At 42.0% G+C, this 22,162-nt stretch overlaps 1 protein-coding gene across 7 annotated transcripts in view; it reads right to left on the bottom strand.

Moving 5' to 3' along the window:
- Positions 1 to 22,162, bottom strand: part of cora (erythrocyte membrane protein band 4.1 like coracle) — a 44,213-nt gene that overhangs the window by 2,039 nt on the left and 20,012 nt on the right. The window contains exons 2-13 of one of the 7 annotated variants that reach the window (XM_014363756.3): positions 10,551 to 10,721; positions 10,303 to 10,450; positions 9,909 to 10,209; positions 9,500 to 9,838; positions 9,252 to 9,424; positions 9,025 to 9,197; positions 8,293 to 8,373; positions 7,364 to 7,618; positions 3,242 to 6,919; positions 2,474 to 2,581; positions 1,949 to 2,059; positions 1,086 to 1,190 (exon numbers count right to left, since the gene is read on the bottom strand). In XM_014363756.3, coding sequence (XP_014219242.2) covers positions 1,086 to 1,190; positions 1,949 to 2,059; positions 2,474 to 2,581; positions 3,242 to 6,919; positions 7,364 to 7,618; positions 8,293 to 8,373; positions 9,025 to 9,197; positions 9,252 to 9,424; positions 9,500 to 9,838; positions 9,909 to 10,209; positions 10,303 to 10,450; positions 10,551 to 10,706 — 5,628 coding nt within the window. In that variant the 5' untranslated portion in view covers positions 10,707 to 10,721. The remainder of the gene's footprint in view (positions 1 to 1,085; positions 1,191 to 1,948; positions 2,060 to 2,473; positions 2,582 to 3,241; positions 6,920 to 7,363; positions 7,619 to 8,292; positions 8,374 to 9,024; positions 9,198 to 9,251; positions 9,425 to 9,499; positions 9,839 to 9,908; positions 10,210 to 10,302; positions 10,451 to 10,550; positions 10,722 to 22,162) is intronic. The other 6 variants (XM_014363757.3, XM_014363759.3, XM_014363760.3 and 3 more) reach the window with 6 other exon arrangements.

Raw genomic sequence — 22,162 nt, 5'->3', positions numbered from 1 at the left:
GATCATTGAAAAATGCAAGGACATTTTTTTTTAGTTAAAACGTCTTTTAGGATACAATATAAAAGTGTCGTTGTCATATATATTCGGCACATTGAAAAATAGAGTCAGAAATGGTGTCGCATAAAAATTATCATCCAAACTCTGAAAACAACTGTGAAAATATACATTTTTATTTTTCATCAACTCCATGTAAAATCCATGCATGTGTACAATATATAGTAAATAAATTATATTTTTCGTCAAACAATTACATACAGGCAATAAATACAACAATGAAATTGCACATCGAAAGTCATGGGCGTTAAGAGCTCCAAGGATGATGTACATAGAACAGTGAACGTGTATATGCACACAAGAGAGAGAGAGAAAGATTCATTGATGCATCACGTGCAATCGATTTGCAATAGTTGATCGCTTACCAAGAAAACGCAACGAGATTTTGCCTTCTATCATTAGCTGGATACTGCAACCATGCAATTTTCGATCGAAATGCATGTTTTTATTTATTTATTTTTTTAAATTTTGTTTCGCAGACAAACATTCTCTTGGAATGATATTTTACGTATATGGATACTATACCTATAAAACTGGTTTTGTAGTTGACGCCTTCATTTTGCCGAGTGTATTGTTAAAGATTTTTTAAAATAATACAAGCGGTGTGAAATATGACGTTTGCTAACTAATTTTTAGTTATTAATGGTACATGTGATTGTGTTAAAACCGCTCCTCTTTTCAATTTTAAAGCTAGGAAACTATTTTTTAGAGCTAGCGTTGTTCCAAATCGTTAAATAAAATATAGGATAGTATTATTGGTAATAAAATTAGCGGCACAAGTCGTTGTGGACATTTTTGTGCCTGATGATGTTTCGTGATATGTTTGTTGGTGCAAATGCCTATTGTACAAGTTATAGTGAGATACAAACGAAATGTGTTAAGGATCCGTAAAAATTTATGTGTGCGGTAAATACGGTGTTTTGATTATTTGCCAAAGTTTTAGTGATTCTATGCAAAAATACACGAGTGTAGTAACAAATAACCACGTGTTCATTAGTCAATAAAAAAAAAAAAAATGGGTGTAAAAGTACCTTGTAATACTGATTGCAGAATGCCTGCTGCTCGTCATCAAGATCGATGGGTGTTCCGGAATCGCAACTGCTCGAACTCGATGTACTGAGACGTCGTGAAAACAGCTACGTCATGCAATGCATTAGCCAAGCCGGCGAAATCAATGGTATTAAAATAATTGATGAAAATAAAAGACAAAAAAAAACATTTATCAATAATGCGAGTCATGAGCTTCGAGCCAAATGAAAATTAGTCTGTTAAGTGTAGCTCTTGCATAACGCTAATTGTCCAATTAGCAAAGTCAATTGTTAATTTGAAATAAGCTGCTTCTTCTTGTAGTCTCGTTCTTAAGATTGCAATTTTTTTTTTTTTTTTTTTTAATTTATTAGTTTTCAAGTGAATAGTGTAACATTGTAACACTTGTATGTGGTGTGTGAGGAGTTGTGAGTATTTTTAATTTTTATTTGCTGTTGTTTTAGTATGTTGATTTTTTTAACAAGTTATGGAAAGAAAAAATACAATCAAGGAAAAATAAACTTAAATGATTGTAAGAAAAAAAAAAAAATCATTAACAACTAGATGTAAACATGGACAAAATAATCGAGGCACAGGCGAGTAGCTCTCGTCGATGTATTATAATACACAATTACTAAATTACTCAATCAAAAGTTTGAACGAAAGTTGAGGATGGAAAAATGCAATAGTGCATGCTGCTCGCCGAACTTTAATTATACAACAAAACGCAATTACGAATCATTCCCGTGCATCTGTATATGCTATATACGTATGATCAAATGCTCGCGTCTACGCAAATACTCTGTAAGTACAAGTAGTACACAGGGAAAAGTGCCAATAAATGAGAGAAAAAAAAAAAAGAAATTACCTGTTCTCCGGAGAGCACATGGCTCGTAGTTCTGACTTCCTGTGTCACGGTTCGTTGTTCCTGTCTTGTCGCGCTGGTCGCTGTTGTGTGTGCCACCGTCTTCTCCTCGACCTGAGAGATAAATAGGTAAATGGTAACAAGGCTACTTGAACGCAATAACTATTCGTGGTTCGAAAATACAAGGCTCGAGCCCCATGGGTGCTTATTTTTCAATTAAAGAAAATTTTTCATTTGAAAGAGACCCTCACCTGTTGACCGTTAAATTTACTTTTAAGATATGTTTAATATTAATGGGTACTACATTTTACAGCAAATGGATATCGATTTCTAATCGGGTGAGCTTTAATATTACTGTGTTGTGTAGTTTTACAGTATATATTTTGTAATTGTTTTTTACCATCGATAAGTAATGAAACTAATTTGATACAATGTTTCAGCAAAATACGCAAACTACTCGAGCTCTATGCGTTTCATTGGTACAATTATCTATGATGGGGTAATTAAAAGATTATTGAACACACGAACCTGGCTGGTCTTCTGGTTCTTTTCGAGATCTTCATGCATCGTGGCCGTGCGAGTCGTCACCGCTGTTGCCGATATGTACGGAGCCGTGCCATCGTTAGGTGCTTCGGCCTAAATACAACTACTTTGTGACCAATGCAACGATTCGAGTGACGATTATGGGCTAATGTGGTGATGGATTTATTTCTCTTTTTTTTTTTTTTTTTTTTTCATACGACGTTTAAGCTTATGAGTGAATTTTTTTATTACTTGAGCAATGATATTTGCTAAGTGGATCAATACTTTTCAAGTACATTATTAATTCGTATGATTGTACATGGCAAAGATTAATGGAATTTTTCGAAGTATGTATGCTACAAATTATGCTACAGGTATGTAGACAAGATAAAAAAAATTAAAAAATTCATCTATCACATACCATGCAGTTGCAAGCTTGCACATGATTATTTTCATCAAATATGCTTTGTAAAAAAAAAAAAAAAAAAAAAAGGGTACAGACAACTAGATAACTTTAACAAGACATATCAAGTACTCATGACAAAGTAAGAACAACAAAAAAACTTCAATCTATGGCATTCTAACAAGCAGGAAAAAAAAAAACAAACAAATAGAAAAGTCTTTTTTTATACATTGTCAACACCGAAAGGTCTTCCGAGTGAAGCGTCATTCGCGTTGTTCTACCTTTGACGTTTTCCGCAGCCACATCGTTTGATTCCTAACAATACCTGTGCTCTTAATGAAATTTCTGTAATTATTTGTGAAATGGTTCACCTTGTTGGTGTGCGTGGAAACAGTAACCTGTCCCGAGCCACCTGGCGTGAGATCCTCGACCCTTTCCACAACGTTCTGCGTGACGCCTTCCTGGTCCTTGATCATCGACTGCTTGGTCGTCGATTTCACGATAGTGGGCGTACTGACGGGCAACGCGGTCTTCTTCTGCTTAGGCGCTAACTGATCGACTTTGGGTGCCATGGTCTTGAGATCGCGCATATTAAAGTTCTCCTTATCTAAAGGTTGACCGCTCTTCGCGTATACTACACCGTCCTTAATGAAGGCATTTTTATCGCCGATTAGCTCTTGATTCTTGGGCTTGCCGCTCTTTTCGTAAATTTTGCCATCCTTAACGTAACTACCGTCCTCGGAGACGATACCGCTGGTCACCGGCGAGCCGTCTTTGTTGGAAACCAGACCTTTCTTGATCATCGTTATCGTTATCGTCACGTAATGCTTGTCCAGGGGTTTGCCCTGTGCCGTGACAATCACGCCGTTCTTGACGGCGTTACCCTCGGCATCGAAGACTGCGCTCTTCAAAGGCTTGCCGGTCTCGTCGACTACGACGCCTTGCACGACTTTGACAGCCTCGGGCCCGAAGGCTTCCTGGGTGAGGGGATGTCCCTCGGCGTCGTACACCTTTCCTTGGTCAATGTAGCAAGTCTCGGGATTCAAATGGCCCCGCTGGAGGGGTTTTCCATTGGCTCCGTACGTCAGGCCATTTTTCACGATGGTGCCGTCAGGATTGGCTTTCGCTTGAGTCAGGGGCCGACCAGAGTTGTCGTAGATCTTGCCGTTCTTTACGGTCGCACCTTTGTCGTCGTAGGTGGCCTGCTTCACGGGCTTGCCATTCTTATCGCACGCGAGGCCGTAGCGGTAATAGGTGATTGTAACGACGGAGAGTTTTCTGTTGAGGGGCTTCCTGTCGGGCCCGTAAATTGAGCCATCCTGTACGTAACTGCCGTCGTCGCCAAAGGTACCTCGCTTCACTGGCTTCATGTCCTTCCCGTATATAAAGCCGTTCTGAATGTAGCCGGCCTCGGTGCCGAAAGAACTGTGATTCAGCGGCTGCTCGTCCTTACCGAACAATCGGCCCTCCTCGACGTAATAGCCGGTCGGCAGAGGCGTGCCAGCGTTGAGGAGCTGTCCACCCCAGCCATGAACGAGGCCGTCCTTGATGTAAGTTTCGTCAGTTCTGAAGGCTCCCTGCTTGAGCGGCTCGTCGTTCTTGTCAAAGACAACGCCGTCCCTGATGTAACAACCGTCGGGTACGAGTGACGCCTGGTTCTTCGGACGTCCTTCCGAGTCGACGATCATGCCGTTCTTGATGGCAATGGCGTCGGGACCGTTCTCGTCCTGCGTCAAAGGCTCGCCGTCCCTGCCGATTATCAGGCCGTTCTTGATCTTGTTGCCGTCGGCACCGAACGAGCCCTCGGCTACGATCTTGCCATCCCTGTCGTGGACCAATCCTCCGGCCACGTAAGAGCCGTCCGAGCCGAAAAGTTCACGACTCAGCGGTGAACCGGAATGATCGAATATCGCTCCGTTGACGATGTAGCTGTCCGCGGGCAGTGCCGAGGACACGTTCAGAGGTTTGCCGTCCTGACCATGGAGGACGCCGTCCTTGACGTAGCTACCGTCGGGCTTGAAAAAGGTCGACTTGACAGGCTTGCCGTCTCTCGTGAGGATCTTTCCGTCCTTGATGGCCAGACCTTCCGGCACCAGTGAATCCTGGTTCAAAAGTTTTCCAGACTTATTGTGCGCGAGGCCCTTCTTCGCGTGATTGCCGTTCGAGCTGAGAGATTCCTGTTTCGCGGGCTTGCCGTCATAACCAAGGATGTGTCCGTCCTTGACCGTCAAGCCGTCGTGGCCCAACACTCCGTGTTTCAGGGGTGCGCCGTTCGAGTCGAAAACCAGTCCGTCTCTGATGACAGTGTTGTCGGGTTTGAACAAGCTCTGATTCACCGGCATACCGTTCTGGTCGTACAGCAGACCGTCCTTGACGTAGACTCCGTCCTTGATGAACGGAATCTGATTCAGCGGCCGTCCATCCTTTGCATGGACGATGCCGTCCTTGACATAGCTACCGTCAGGCTTGTAGAACGCGTGCTTCACGGACTTGCCGTCCTTGCCAACGATCTTGCCGTGCGCCAGGTGCGCACCGTTGGGCAACAGCGAGCCCTGGTTCAAAAATTTCCCGTCCTTGCCGTACACGACGCCGTCTTTGATGGACGAGCCGTCGGAGCTGAAGGTCACGTGCTTGACCGGTTTGCCGTCCTTGGAGTAAACTTTACCCTCGGTGACGTAGTGCCCCTCGTGGCCGAGGTCGCCGCTGGCCAGGGGTTTGCCGTCCCGGCCGTAGATAATACCGTCGTTGATGTACGTAGAATCGGGCAGCAGAGCGACCTGCTCGGCAGGCTTGCCGTCGTTGCGGCAAACGATTCCACCCACGATGTAATTCCCGTCAGCGCCGAACGAGCCCTGAGTCAATGGTCTCTCGTCCCGGGCGAATACCAGGCCGTCCTTCACGTAGGTCCCGTCTGCCCCCAGCTTGCTGTGCTGCAGGGGCTTGCCGTTCTTAGACACGATCACGCCGTCCTTGACGAGCGTGTAGTCCGGACCAAGCGCGCATCCATTCAACAGCTTGCCATCCGGACCGTACAAAAGGCCGTTCTTTATTGAGCTTCCGTCGGTACCCAGAACTTCTTGGTTCGCGGCCTTGGAGTCTTTGCCAGTGATGACGCCGTTGGCAATGTGCATGCCTTGGACACCAAAGTCTGCCTTCTTGATGGGCTTGCCATCCTTGGAGCAAACCTTACCGTCGATCACTCGACTGCCTTCCGGGCCCAAGCTGCTCTGGTCGAGTGGTTTGCCGTCTCTGGTGAAGATAAGGCCACCGATTATCCGGGCACCGTCGGGCAGCGGTAAAACGCGATGGTCAACGTCGGGCTGCTCCGTGCCGGGAATCACGACGCCAGGCTTAATTTCAGCAGCCTGGCCCTTGGCCTCGCTCACGATAAGGCTCTTGGAGGCGTTCTTTGAATCTTTTGCGGGGGACGTTGTTGGCGGCGCTGGCGGCTGAGTCAGCGGCTTGGACACAGGAGCCGGAGTGGCTGCTGGCGCGCTACCACCCTGGCCGAGACCCTTTTGTTGTTCTTTCAGTCCCGCGGACTCGACGTAATTTATTCCCGGCGTTTTGATGCCCATGGGGGCGAGCACTACCTTTTCCTCCACCTCTTTTTGCCTTCGTTTCTCGGCCTGCTCTTCCAGCTTCTTGCTCTCACCGGGCGCGTAACTGAATGCAAGTCCAGTGGCTTTTTTGCCAGGCGAGGCCGGTGACTGCGCGTCTTGCGAGGGCTGCGACGCCGATTTGTTGTCTCCCTCGTACGTGAAACCACGAGGCGGCACCACTCGCCTCTTGTTCGGCGAGTGTTCACGCTCCTCGTACTCATAGGCCTTGGTGAAGGCTGGCGTGCTGGCAGTCGACTTTTCCGTGTCGGTCTTCTCGTCGGGGGTCTTTGCTTTCTCGCTGGCGGACAGGTCGCTGGTCTCGAGGTCGCTTGTCTTGTCCTTCGAGGCGTTGGAGTCGTCCAGTTCATTGGGCTTGTCCGACTTCTTCTTTTTGTCGCTGCTCCTGTCGTGCTTAATGAACAGTTTGCCCAGACCACTGATTGGACTCTTTTCACCAAAATAAAATTGAAACAAACAAAAAAAAAAACGAGAAAAATTCTCGATGTAACGTGGAAATAAAAACTCAAAATGGGCGTGTGCCACTGGAGGTGTGCTCATTGAAAGGGTTATCCTTACTCTTCAAATTGTGCACTGGTAGTTGTTATGCTTAAGAAAAAAAAAAAAAAAAAAAAAAGCTTCGATGGGGTCAATATTAGTGAGGGCTAGAGGTTCGGAGAGACTTTAGAGACTACAGGGAACAGGAGTGCTGATGTTGTTAATTTTTTTTTTTTTTTTCTACTAAACAAGACGTGTGTTAGTCGGTGCGTCTTCTCCCACTCCGATGCAAACAGTGAGATTGTATTGTTAGTTTTTCTGCATTCAGGATTGGCCTACGGTTACTCAAAGCTGCCGCTGATGATACTCCAGATCCTCGCGACAAGGAACACTTACCTTAATTTTCTTCTCCTTCTCGGACTTTTCGGCCTTGCTGGGAGTCTCGACGGCTTTTTTATCTTTCTTTTTAGCCTCGGACTTTTTAACCGGCGACTTTTCGTCAATGATCTCGAGCTGCGAGCTCTCGCTCATCGGATCCGATTTGTTGAGATCGTTATGGTTTTCCTTCTCGCTTTCGTTTTCAATGTTTTTCTTCTTCTTCTTCTTTGAGAGATCACCGAGCGGTAGGACCGCGATCCCTCCGATCAGTTTCTACAACGATACAACACATATTTCACAGTGACACACAACATGCAGCGGTAAGCGGAACTACTACACACTATGAAGTTTCGGCTTTTTTTTTTTTTATCATCCTCTTCTCTAACTTTCGTTCCGAGAACGATGGATATTCTTTTACACAAAGATTGACTTGGGCACATTACAGAAGTTTAACAAAGACAAGTGCTCACCAATGCCGTGCTCCCGCATGCAAAAACCATAATATAAACTGACTGGAACAGTTGAGATAGTTCATGACGCTAAAGTGTTCAAACCAATACACAACATTCACCAGAAAAAAAAAAAAAAAAAAAAAATAGAATAACACGCATTTGTGCAGTAAACCATCTAAAAATAGTATTTTTTACGACACAATGAAATGTAAGGAACGAAAATTAAATTTGTCGTTAAATACGTTCAACTGCACATTTTTCAGTACTATACACATAGAAATTCAATTTCAATTAATTTTAGACAAAAAAAAATTTCTAAAGAACATGCATTTTTAGAGCGAACATTATCTAATGAAGACAAAACACCAAATGATTTGTTAAAAACACCACTGACTAATAGGTACAGATGTTAATTTGATTACGAGGTGATGAAATTAGTGCACATGATGTGAAAAAATGCTTTTAGTGATTCGTGTTTTTAGTAGTGATCTATACCTTGCCGCCGGCGTCATAGTCTCCCTCCAGGCTACTCGCGCTGCTGGCCGACGTAGTTCCGGCGCTCGTTTTTCGAGCGAGCTATTAGGTGTTAGTTATAATATGTGTCAGTTAGTTAATAATGAAAAAAAGCCCTACAGATTGCACAGGCAAAATCAATCAAACATTTGTAAAATATCGTGCAATGAATGTTTCATTTTTTCAATGATCCAATAATCACTTGAAACACAATATTTCTTCAATAAGAAGCTTGTAAAGTGAGGGTAAAATAATATTAAACCATGAAAAAGTGCAAGTACGTGGGTTAACAAACTGAAAATGATAAATAATTTAAATTGAAAATTAGGTTTTCCTTTTTTAATGACCATGATTTCGTCATTCCACATCTGCGATTAAAATCTATAGAGCTTGTAATTTAATGATTAATGAGTCGAGTGATTTGCATCCCCATTCAAAAAAAAATTATGATAGGTCTGGTCAAATGGAAAAAAAAAAATCTTGGTGTTGGGTTCAAACACTACTGAATGCATAATCGACGATAACAACAACAACAACAACGTCTCGTTTAATCAAGAATAATGAAAAATAATGTCGTCTCTCAAACCCTACCATCATCAACAACATATAAGTATCTTTGAAACTTTGAAACATAACATATATAATGAACAGTAAGTCTCGACCAAGACGCAAAAAATTTGTCATCGAGTTGGGGAAAAAGAAAACCAACAATACCTTTTCTTTCTGCGTTTTAATCGGACTCGGTCGCTGATCAATGTGCTCCATCGCGGGCAACGTTTCCGGCTCGTAGCTACGGTTGTTCAGGGTGTGCCGCTTGCTCGGCTCCTCGTTGTAAGCCTCGAGATTCTTTTGCGCACCTAGGGCTGAAAGCATAGGTTGTGACGAGCCTGTTTCAATGTTAAGGCCTGTTTGTTTTGTTGGCTGGCACTCGTTGTACTTACTGTCCATGCTTCGAGAGGTGATTCGTCGTCCGCTGAGGAATCGCTCAAACTTGGGCGGTTGTCTCTCGATGGTCGTCTTCTTTGTCTCGTGCAGCGTTCGGCCGGAGTAACGGAAGCTCGAGCCCAAGTTCGGGATCAAACTACTCTTCTTGGCAGGCTCAGGACTCATGAGTCTGGAAGAACAAGTGATAAACGTGACGATGCAAAATCGAGCAAGGGCGAGAGCACGTGACAAACGAATGACCGACCTGAAGAAAGTGTGGTGCTCGACGCAAGTTTTCCAGAGCCTCTTGGCCGCTCTGTGGTTGGCCAATTTGAAGCCAATGGTGGATTCAAACTGCTCAAAGTCCCCGGGTCGGATTTTGATGTAAAAATTGTGCCTCCTGAACGAGATCTTGAGAATCTTGGGCCACGCGAATCTGTTGATCCTCAACCTGTCCCTGTAAACCGACAAGCCGGTCGAGCAGACGCCGAGCATGATGTCGACGCCCTCGGAGTCTTTCGCGTTGTGAATGTCCACCCCGTACATCGCCAATTTCTTTGCATTCTCGAGGTAATGCAGCTCGGCTTCCGCGGGTGTCTGACCTCTGAAACGAGACAAACAGTGTTTCAACCAACCAAAGCAACCAACAACGACACAATTGTAACAAGACGAACTTGTGCGTTTTGTGAAGATCCATGACCTTGTCGACCAATGCCTGGGTCTGGGTTTGAGGGGGCGCGAACTTAAAATCCGCCAAGTAGTTGGGCCCGTGCTCGTTGGGATCGTAATCGCCCAGTTCCGATTGGACCAAGTAGGAGCCGAGCAGAGCGTGCGTGACGAAGGTGCACGGCAATCGGCCCGTCACTATGTCGTTCTTGATTTGCAGGCACAGCTGATAGCGCGTTATATCCTCTTGGAGCTGGGCCGGATCCGGGGGGTAAAATTTCACCTCGAACTTGAAGTTCCACGGCTCGTCTGGCACAATGTACGCATGGTCGTGAATACACGATGGACAAAAACAATGGGCAGGGGGGGGGGGCGAAAAGAAAAAAAAAAAAAAACACTCACTTCTCAGGAACTTTGAGATCTTCTTTTCCAAATCGAGCCAGTTCCGCGCGTAGTGCTTGTTCTCGTAGATCAGCCCAAAGTAGTCCTTCTCCGCGAGATTGATGCTCTGGCAAACGCTGTTGAACAGATCGCGGCCCTTTGCCCTTCTCTGCGTCGCGCATAAAAAAAGAAAAAGAAAAGAAAACACGTGAGCAATGAGTCACAACGACGAGGTGTGTCGCGAGAGAGGGGGAGATGGGGGTTTTTACCTCGATGCTAAAGTCTCTCTGGCTGCCGTCCAACAGGGTGATCCTGGCGATGGCCATTTTGTCCTTTCTGGGTGGCATCTTGACCGGCGAGCCCTTGGTACCGTTCTCGGTCGCCGTTTCCGTCGGCTCGACGCTCGCCTTTCGTTCCTCCGGCATATTTTCGACTCTCAACTGCACAACACAACAAGAGGGTTTATTTTGCATTGGGTATATATACAACATCTCTCCTGCATTGTTGTTCATTTGATAATTTTACTAAAAAAGAAACATGTACCACCTATACACTCGTGCTCTTTCGTAAATATAATGTACCGATAATCCACATAAATTGCCACCGCGATACTCATTCGTATATAATACATGTACCATTTCTACATGAAAAAAAACAAAAAAAAAAAAAAAGGGTTGAAATGTTGTATTAAATGCTATACAATGAAAATCGTCACAATGAGCTCAAGGTATACCCCAAGACACTGTCCCCCTGAATAATCGATGGGAAAAAAAAAAAAAAAAAAAAAAAAAAAAAAAAAAAAAAAAGGTCAAGCAACTTTTGCTTCCCCCTTTGCTTGCTTTGAGGCTCCATGTATGTATACCTATACAATACAGCTTACACGCGAAACTTAATCGAAGAAGAAGAAATACAATGACCGTGAAATGCGCGACGCGCTGATGTCGCGCACAACAATTATTTTTCCTGTCCCTTAATAGAGTACACGTGTACCATGTCTATAATTACAGACCAAAGGGGACGAGGGGCAAGAGAACGAGGCAACCTGCCGGAGCGACTTTGAGAACCGCGAGCATCAAGTATCGTGATCTTTTGGTAAAAGGTGGAGGAGGAAAACGGGGAAGAACCGATGGGACAACAGTACACGGGGAGGCCTCAGCCGGGGGAGATACGCGCCAAAATGTGTTCAAAGGTGCTCTTACAGCAGCAGACTCGGGTATATATATGTATTATGGCGATAAGCAACGCGTTACGATTTTCTTGCCCCCCCCCCCGAGCGCGCGATCTTTTTTTTTCCCGAGTGTATACTTAGACGGACGAAACAATTAATCGTCAAATGAATAATGGCATAGGTTTTTATGGCACGAAAAGAAGAATTCGCGGGGGTACGTGAGATTGCATTTTTCGCGACGAACAACGGGGGGTTGAAATACCTTGCGCTATCACGGGCGAGCAACTCGCGACAGCGGGAAGAAAAAAAACGTATTATGCAAGGCTAAAATAAAACAATGGTATACGTACACGATGTGCATGGGGTAGCTCTTACGCGATGGTAAGAAGAAGAAGAAAGAAAAAAAAAAAAAAAAAAAGAAAGAAGCTTTTTTTTGTTTCTCAGACTACATAATGTATAACAACAGTAGCGCGGATGAGGGATACGCGTAAGTAATGCACGTAAAAGAGGAGGAGGCGGTGAAGAAACTTGCGCGACCGTATAGAGCATAGTCTATGTAGCGCGCACACAGAGAAAGAGAGAGATAGGGAGCGTGCGAAAATAATCAATATTTTCTACGCGCGCCTTTGTGCGCCTCTCTCTCTCTTTCTCTCCCTTCCTACTCCGGCAGCAGTATAATAATAATAATATGTAGTGGTAAGTATTATTATATATATACAACATGCAGTTTAGTGTATAGTGTTGCGGTACAGCAAAATCGGTTGGACATTTGTGTATTGTATACATATATCATACAACTCGCGACGATGTACATATATTTTTACTCTGAGTATCTTTTTTTTGTTTTTTGCTCGAGTTTTTGTAAAAACCTGCCTAATAAAAGTAGAGTATATTTAGCTCACGGTCGATACTTGAGAAAAGCAAAAACGTATGGTCGGCGGGTCGACGGCTCCTTCCCTTTGTATACAGCTTGTATTTAGTAAACCAATCGTCTATAGGTATACGTATCTCGTGAGTTGTACAAACATGTAATACCTATATATAAGAGCTGCAGCGGCGTTCATTCATCCTTCACCGCACGCACCAAAGCAGTTTTACTCTTGGTACTTACTCTTGAGTTCGCGAGCTTTCAAGCGAATAAAAATTTTCTTTTCTCACCCTGCATTGTACACATACGTATACGTAGCTTTTAATGTAATACATCACATACACATATACGCTATATTTTGTGTGGGTGGGTGTGTATTTCACGCAATTTTAATGTATATTAACATATAAAGAGCTCGCTGTACCCGGTATAAAATTTGGACCCGCGAAATGAGAAAGTTTCAATCATTGGTATACACATATATTGGTATATGTATATCACGAGGTATTAAAACAATACTTTGTACGCGATAAATACAACTACAGCTATTGTTTGACACTGTGTATATTTTGTGTGTGTTGCACGTGCACACAACATATCGAAGATCGGTTGCGGTAAAATCAAACGCAGCGCGATCTCGCCGGGTTGTGGAAAGCGCTTCGTGAATTTTTGCGAGCAAAATAAAAGAACATTTATGCGCTTTTACACGGAACGGATAAATGCCGGTACACGGATGTACCACCCAAAATATAGAGCCAATCGGAGAAAAGAATTGCACACAGGGTGCCAATATGTGCGGAGTTTATTTTTTTCAAACTTTGCAAAACCAGAGAGAAACCGCAGCTCTATGTGGAATACACTATGCGCGGCGGCTCGACTTTGAATCGTTAAGATTATATACACGGGTAAGCGCCAACTGCATAAGTACAGCCGGTGGTTGAATGGGGAAACTTTTTGCTCGCGCCGCCGCTCCTATTATCTCTTCGTCGTCTCTCTTTCTCTTGTATAAGTAGCCATAGTGAGTCTTTAGTCACACTTTCGCGAGCCAAGTTGGAACACATCGATGTGTCACAAGATTGGACAAACTTTTTGCCGATGCTGCTTCGAGGGCGATGCTATGTATGATGATGGGAAAAAAAAAAAAAAAAAAAAAAAAACGCGAAGCAAATTATTCCAACTGAAAGATTCATCATCATGCATGCACGCGTACAGGTGGTGGAAGAAGAAAAAGGCAATCAAGTATCAAGGGAAAGCTTGGGAGCTTCGAAACTTGCTGTCAATTGCGAAAGGAGTATACAAAAGTAAACAGCCACCGGGAAAGCAATCGTGCTTTTAGTTTATGCAACAAGTGAGTACATACCACCACCTAACAGAGGCGGCGAGATCGTTTTACAACAAAGGCACTCCTCCTCCGCTCAGCATCCCATCGCAAAGTGGATCACCCGCTTGCTCTCCTTCCCTCCCTTTTTTTTCCTTTTACGAGATAACAATTTTACCTTACGTAATGCTTAAAAAAAAGGTGTTTTTTATTCCGTCTATATATATTACTATGTATGCACATAATGTGTGCATGTTTATTATCCGCCATGTGCCGTATATGTATGGGTCATTCCACTTTCTTACTTTCCATGTTAAGACTGAACATTTTTTTTAACAAGTTCATTCAATTATTCAAAAATGGATTTCATTTCATTTCCAAGTTTGGCAAAATATATGTACAATTTTTTGAGTTAAATTTATATATATATATATATATATATATATTAAATTAGCATACATTCAATCAATAATGGAAGTTTAAGGGGAATGATGCACGTAAGTATAAGGTCGTAGTGTGGAGTATATATAATGAGAAAAATGAAATGAGGAAAAGAGGGAGGGAGAGGAGAAAAACGAGCTATCTCGGCTACTGGAGCAGAAAGAAAGAATCGCCTTGCAATAAGTTATACATTAAGAGGAGGAGGGGAAAGATCGAGAGAGAGGCGCGATGAATCTATACACTGGTGCAGGCAAATCGGTCCCTCTGGGAAAATTTTCACGGCACCAACACTATACTTGAGCTCACTCTCTCACGCGTACCTACTTATATACTTACTTAACAACGCAGAAATATTGCGAAAGTCTCGTTGATTCGCGGTAAGCAAAACTTTTTGACGTATTTATACTAAAATTGTGTATTATTATTATTATTTTTGCTTCATTTGACCTTATATTATTTGGTATTATTTGTGTATATAATACACCTCTGTGATTTCGTTTGAACGTTGCGTCATCATTACCGTAAAATTGTTTTTTGGTTGGGTAATATTATACATATATACATATATTTTCGCGCAAAACAAAGAAGTGTATAATATATTATATAAATACGTATTTCAAGAGCAATACACGGAGTCACACGTTTGTATATAAAATAATGCACCGATTGCGCAAATAAGCGTAGGCACCAACAGTGTTACACTGCGGTCCGGCAATCGTAAACCAGGCAAATGTTCTCCCAACAATCGGTGAAAAATTAAAAATCCAAGTTGAATGTAAAAAAAAAAAAAAAAGAGAGAGAAGAATTAAATTGAGCCCAAGCACACGCATGCCCTCTATTTTTCTCTGTCGTGCGTACTTACACCGATGCACACGGTATAGCACCTCAATTACGCAACGATCGAGACCTCGCCCCATCGCTCTTTCTTTTATCCTCCTCCTCGTCGTCCCACTGCGACATAATATTAACCGAGGCGACAACCATACGCGGTACCTATACATACACGTTATATATGTCGTACAGCTACAGCAAGTAGTGTACATACAAAAATCACAAAAGGCATCAATTGCCAACAGGGAATAAAAAAAATCATCGTCGTGGTGGACACAGACTTGCAATACATGCCGAACCGAATCTCTCCTCCTCCTCCTCCTCGTGCATCATCCATACATCCAGTGATGGTCATTAACATTCCGATCTCGACACGCACACCTCGTGTATGTATATATGTGGGTAGGTATATGTATTTTTTCCTCCGCGATAATAGCCTACTCGCGTTTCTCCAGCATATTAAACTCGTACACGCGTGCGCGTGCAACACGCCACATTATTTTGATAAAACCGACTGGCATCAGCAGGATGAAGAAGAAAATATGATATTTTTCATGGTGTGCGAATAAGTTTTTTTTTTTTTTTTTTTTTTTTTTTATACACGTACTGCAGGATGTACAGTTATTATTTCGTCCATCATCCACATCATCCACTGTAGCGTGTATATTATACCTATACTATTACCTCCAATCGGAGAATTTCGGTCGACTGAACTTTTTGATTCAATGTACTTGTAATGCGCTAGCAGCATAATTATCAGGAAGAGCTTTTAAATGAGGTACAACCATGGATACGGTATAATTCTGTTTGTACCGGGTCTATATTAATTTATACATGACTTAACAGTAGACTTTATCATCATCTATCTGGGCGGGTGCTCTTAATGACAACAAAAACAATATATGGCATAAATAATGATAAGCCCCTACGCTTGCGCTCGGACACCGATGGCGTGGCTCCGCCGACGCGCACGAAACAAGGTCGTTGCGCCTCTCTTTAACTGGGTCGCTCTCGTGTGCTCGTTTGTTTTTTCTTTTTTCTATTTTTTTTTTTTTTTCTCATGTGGCGTTATACGCGCTCGGAAGCGCGTGGAGCCGATCGGTAGCTGGAAATAATATAATCTCCTCCTTTTTCCTCTCTATCCAAGATGAGCAAAGAAAAAAAAAAACAACAACATAAAGTATCCGAGGCAGTATAGAGGATCGCGAGCTCGTTTGCCAACACGCCACGGGGGCTATTTGAACTTGATCGCGGGGGATTATAAATATATAGTTACCAAAATACACGTAGGTACGACGATTAGCAACGTAGTCGAAGATGCATTTGTACGGTGGAAAAACAATCGAGAAATTGAGCAGCCAAATATTTTTTAGATATTTTTCATTGAGCGCGCACTCGTACGAACATATTTAGCATCAGCTAGATCCATCAGAGCGCAATGCAAGAGAGAACAAGACGTTTCCTAGAGAGCGAGGAACTGAAACCAGGTTGTGTAAAGTTTCCTCCAGGAGTACTTGGTATATGATTCTCCGGTTTTGCGGCAAAAGGCACGAACGCGGAGGAAAAAAAGAAAAAAAAAGGTACACACATCGAGGTAATTGACTGCGAAACGTATACCGTCAACGACCAATGTATGTATATATAACTATGATTATGATACGTACAAGTATAGACGTATAGTGGACGACGACAAAATGACTGTACACTATGGGTGTGCCGGGTACAGGGTAACAGGTGTTTCGCCGGATGCACTGTTATGTTTACTCCTAGCACATATTTGTAGAGTAGAATATAATATATACTTTTGTCCCTCTTTTGTTGTTGCTACTTTCCTCCTCCTCCTCCTCCTCCTCTTTGGGGTGTATACCTACTGCGACATGCACGAAAGCGACAATCGCTTAATAACTACACCGCGAGACGGTTACACTCACATCGAAAGCTTATAATTATCTATACTTTTTATCGCGTTGTGTTTGAAAACGAAGCGTTTTCCAATTTGAGGGGGACGTAATCAAAAGCACAAGTGCACCAGCATTAGATAAATAAAAAAAAAAAGAAACCCGCGATGGGCCAGCGCGCAGTGATAAGTGAAAGCACAAGGTCCCTCCGGACGCTTCTTCTTCTTCGTCAATGGAGATAATATAATTATATTCGGCATTGGACGGCTGTCGTCACCGCCAGAAGAAGAAAAGAATCATCATCTAGTCATACAGCATATTTATATATACATATGATATATATAACCGTGCAATCGCGTAGTAGTGGTAATATAGATTGTGGACACGTAAAAGCTGTACTAGACGAGGTGATGAGGTAATGTACCCGTTATGTAGGCACACGCACACACGTACGTACTTTTATGACTGGGAAGACGACGCGGAGCGACAACCTGCTCTCTCGTGTACAGTTTCTCGCTGGTACTTACTCCTCGCACCGCAACCATGACATATCATAATATCTACTTTAGTACGTAGTGCGGAAGAGCAAAGAGATGTGTGAATCGTAGGAGATGCTATGTGTGTGTGTGTTACATTTGTATGAAAATAACGTGCTGCCGCGAAGATGGTTATACCTATTGTATATATTATGTATAGTGTTTCATTCGGAGAAAAGAGATGATTAATCGTGATTATTAGATTATGTATACAAAAAAAAAAAGAGTTTTTAATTGATTCTGATTGGGTTCGATGTTCGATAATGGTGGCATAGTTTTTTTTCCACGAATGTCTCATTCGGTTACGAAAAATCTCTTCCAATTAGTAATTTCCGTATAAAGTGTTATAATTATCATCGATCGATTAATGCGGATTAATGCATGTATAGATAATATATAGAATTCGGCTTCTGGCGTTTTTGATTCTCTCTCCCGCGAACGAGCCGAAATACCGTATGATCCGAAAATAAATGTTATACCCAAGTGGTAGATAGGTGTATGGAAGAGTGGGAACGATAAAACTCGTTAAATGTATGTATCATTTGGTACGACTGTTACTGTAACATCATTTGCATGAATACAGAAGAGTATAGGTGCTCACTGTTGAATCGTGATAAAAGTATGCTCCAATTACTTGTATTTTACCTTGTGTGATTTTGAAAGTATGGCTACTCCATGGAGGTGCTTTCACCAGAGCAAAAAGTGTAAATTTGGTCAACGAAAATAATTTTTAAGCCGAAAAGTTTGGTCCGAGTAATTTAAATTGTAACAAAGTTTGTAGCATTTGACATTTTTGCCGGACAAAATGTTTTGAATAAACAAATTTGCAGACTTCATTTGACATTGATTTTTTATAAGTTTAGAAAGTTTGTAAGCTTTCAGGTGCGGTGACGAATGTATATAAGAGTGATATTATACTTTGTTTTATAATATTATTAAGCATTATTTTGTATTTGACTTTAATGTAAAGAAAAAAAATTAAAATCACGTACAGCGCTTAACAAAAAATTTATCCATCGAGATAGTACTATCTTTTCATTTAGTGTAAATTGTTGAAAAAATAAATTACTTTTAGACGTGTTTGCTTAAAGGTGGGTTTTGCCGATATCATCATCCTTCTACCTCGATGTGTCATGACAAATACACCGATATATATGCCAGGTATAAAAAAAAAAAAAAAAAAAAAAAATCATTATTTGCACTGCAGATACCTTTACACACGCACCGAATGGATGCAGCACTGATTTGGTTCTACAACCTATAGCATGAATCAACCCTGGGTTGATCGGTGAATTGAAAATTTAAAATCACAATATGCCTTCTTGGTTACTTATCGCAACAGTTGATCGCCGAGTAAACCTGTATACATCACCCCGGAAAACCTCTCAAACGCCGCGCGAGGCCAGCCGAATGAATAAATTCAACCAAACGGAGAAAGGGAAAGTCTTGTCGGACAATGTCAATGGTATAAATATAAGTATAACGAGCATCACCCAACAACACACCCAAAGCACGCACGCACCATAAGAAGAGAAGGAATTAATAAGGATGCAGACGATAAAAATTCACGCGTACGCGACAGTTGGCAATATAGGTATATGGAAGTACACGGAGAAGCACACGGCCCACTGGATTTGCATTAATTTTTTTTTTTTTTTTTCACCAGAAAGTCAATGACTCGAGCGAGGGGCTCTAGAAGGGGCTTCAGACGCGTTTTGGAATTTTTAATGGTTGGGGTTGTGCAGGCGCGCCAAAAAAAGGGGCTGTCTTTTGTTGCTCCGTCCTCCGTACAAAAGACAGAGAAGGAGCTTCCTGGAGGACATGTTGTAAAAAATTTTTTCTCTTCAAACTTTACGCTTAATTACTTTTCATAACGTAATTATATTTAAATAGAGAGTGATTAAGCTGAGCTTGGTAATCGAGCGATTAAATAATTCTTTAAACTCTAATCAAATTTTTTAAGGTCAATTTTTAAAATCTACATATTTTATTAGCAGTGACTAATAGCTCGGGCACTTGGCCGAAAATACATACGAGACGACGCAGACGTACATTGTGACATTTGAATCGAGTTATCAATATGTTAGACATTGATCGGAACTATGAGGACATGAGAATTTTGACATACACGTGGTTGGATCAAGAGTCATAAATTTTAAGGTTCCAAATCACATTCTCAGGTAAAAATAAAAATGACTCGGAAAACTTACACTCTGCTTCGATAACTAAAGTCAATGTGTCACGAGGGATTTCTTTTTAAATATTCCACGTGAGCAATCGATATTCAGTATAATATTTTTGAAAAAGTGAATTTTTTTTTTTTTTTTTTTTAATTGCTTTAACGACTACTAGTTCACATAAATTTTTTAAAACAAATACTCACGTAACAGTGATGACAAGTACATATCCACAATGTATCCACACGCGCGCGACGTTTGATATACTCTCTGGTGTGTCGAGTTAAAGGGGCTGATGATTGTTGACGACGACGAGGCCTCACCCGATCCCGTTTCAAGTTCTTATACGCCCACACCCGCTGATGCTCGCTGCACGGTGTACAGTTCTTAAAGACCCTCTCGTATGGGTATTATTTACACGATGGAACGCCTCTCTTTGTATATTAAGAAACCATTTCACCGTACGCGAGCGCGCACATATACGCTTTCGAGACTTTGACGTAGTAAACGACGTGTGTGCACCTATACGCGACTAATGAGGAATTTGTGCGACATCAGCCTCTGCGGAGTATGTTGGTCTCTTTGGCCCGAGTGCGTCTCTCCCCCGCTCTTTCTTTTTTTTTTTTTTTTTTTTTTTTTTTTAAGCTCATACGCGCATATATTATGTACGCGTTACTCCGAGTCCTTTTTTACAAATGAACGTTAATTTCATCACCGCAGCTTTGAATTTTTCGCTACTACTTAATAATAATAGTTGTGTTAAGCTTTGAGATATTATTGTTTTATCATACGTTTAAAATTAGACAATATACATTGTAATCTATAGTTATATCTTTTATTATGATATTGTCGAGACAGATGGTAAAACAGAATTGTAACAATCTGCGGTTCGCTGAATCATCGGGGTATATAGCTACAATTATTGTTACCGAATTGTGTGCGCGCATCCATATAAATATACCTTATGTATACACAAATATATTGTTACACAAAGTCGATAGTTGTTTTAATTGTAAAATTTTGTAGCTTATGGTTTTCGGGAAGATACACTTTACTGAAGTATAACCAACGCAAAAACTTTTTGTAAATTGATAATACGCCTGCAGGTGTGAGAGTTTGGAGGTGCGTTTATCCGTGTACACGTATAATCTACTTCCAATATCAAACTTTTCGCGATGTGCACTCTGTTCTCCTCCCCCCGAAGAATAAATCGTAGCAAATCGCACTCGGGTTACTTATACCCGTCAAACGCCAAACTACATCCAATTTACGAGTGATATCAACCTTAAAACTCGACGACTGCGTAAAAGCAAGCATACACAGCACCAACAGCAGACGGAGCACGCGAATCGAGCGGGAAGCATCAGGTAAATTGAAAAGCTTTATCGGTTATCGCGCGTATCGTTTTCCGATACTTTTTTTTCCACACATCACGCATATAATACATGTTATATACATGCGTATGTGCCGAAATCTAATAATAATAATAATAATAATAATAATAATAATAATAATAATAATAATAATAATAATAATAATAATAATAATAATAAAAAAAGTAGACTTTCAGTCCCATATTCTAGGGCTATACATGTAGTCGTTTTATTCAGCCCGGTGTGGCTTATCCGGTTGATCTCCGGAGCAAAAAATATGCTTAGAAAAAAAAAAGAAAAAAAAAAAACAACTTTAATTTCTCAGTACTGGAACAGTAGAATTCACGAAGAATTATAAGAATGCACGTAGAATTACAATTTATATAAGTATTATTCTAGTGTCATATAAACATGCAGCACACGGGGGGGGGTGTGAGATTATGCTCCGCGTAACTATACATGTACGACATCGTGCACGAAGCGCCGGTTTATATTGACGCCGTATACTCGACAGCAGAGCGCCAGACATCTGCAACATATACACGTATAGCTTGCCTGTACACCACGATATCAGCGCGTGCAAGAGTATAACGTATTATACACAAGGATCGGAAGGCAGAAAGAACGAGCGAACGAATGGATGGATGAATGAATGAACCTCGCAGAGTCGCAATCGGTCTGCCAAACGATTGAACGTGCCACTTGATCCGTATACTGTACAGAATATAATATCATGTAAGTCGAGGTGTAAGTCGATGTAAGTGTAAGAGAATAGGAAAAAAAAAAAAAAAAAGCGGGGAGAAGGGTTGCATCGACAGAACGCGTTCACCTGGCAATTAATTGTAATACGAGTGTTGGTTCGGGCGGCATGAATTTCCTACAGCACACACACGAAAATGATATAGAATTGAGGAAAAGTGTGGAAAGCAGGCTCGTGCGGGTAAGGTGCTCGAGGGGGAGAAATAACGAAATCGGAATCCGGAAGCCAGAGTCGCGCCGTATACCTACTTATACATGTCATGGAGGTAAATAAAGGAGAAAGAAAATGAAAACGGACCGAGCACTTTTGTTTAATCGATAAGATCGGCTCCAGACGCTTTTACCTCTCTCTGTTTTCCACAGTGGGGACCCCCTTCCCTCCTCCATCTCTTCGCCGATCGATTGTCGCGAGCTACTGCCGCTGCAAGACGAGATTTATCGTCGCTGGGCTTTTCATGCGAGCATATCGCGGGGCATGGGTTTATAGCGGCCGTACCGGTTCTTTTGTCGTT

This window comes from Copidosoma floridanum, unplaced genomic scaffold (assembly GCF_036245765.1).
Source record: "Copidosoma floridanum isolate Cflo_tuat_1 unplaced genomic scaffold, Cflo_Japanese_pri ptg000013l, whole genome shotgun sequence".
Lineage (NCBI taxonomy): Eukaryota > Metazoa > Arthropoda > Insecta > Hymenoptera > Encyrtidae > Copidosoma > Copidosoma floridanum.
Note: the sequence above shows the minus strand (reverse complement) of the source record. Positions and strands in the feature narration are given on the sequence as shown.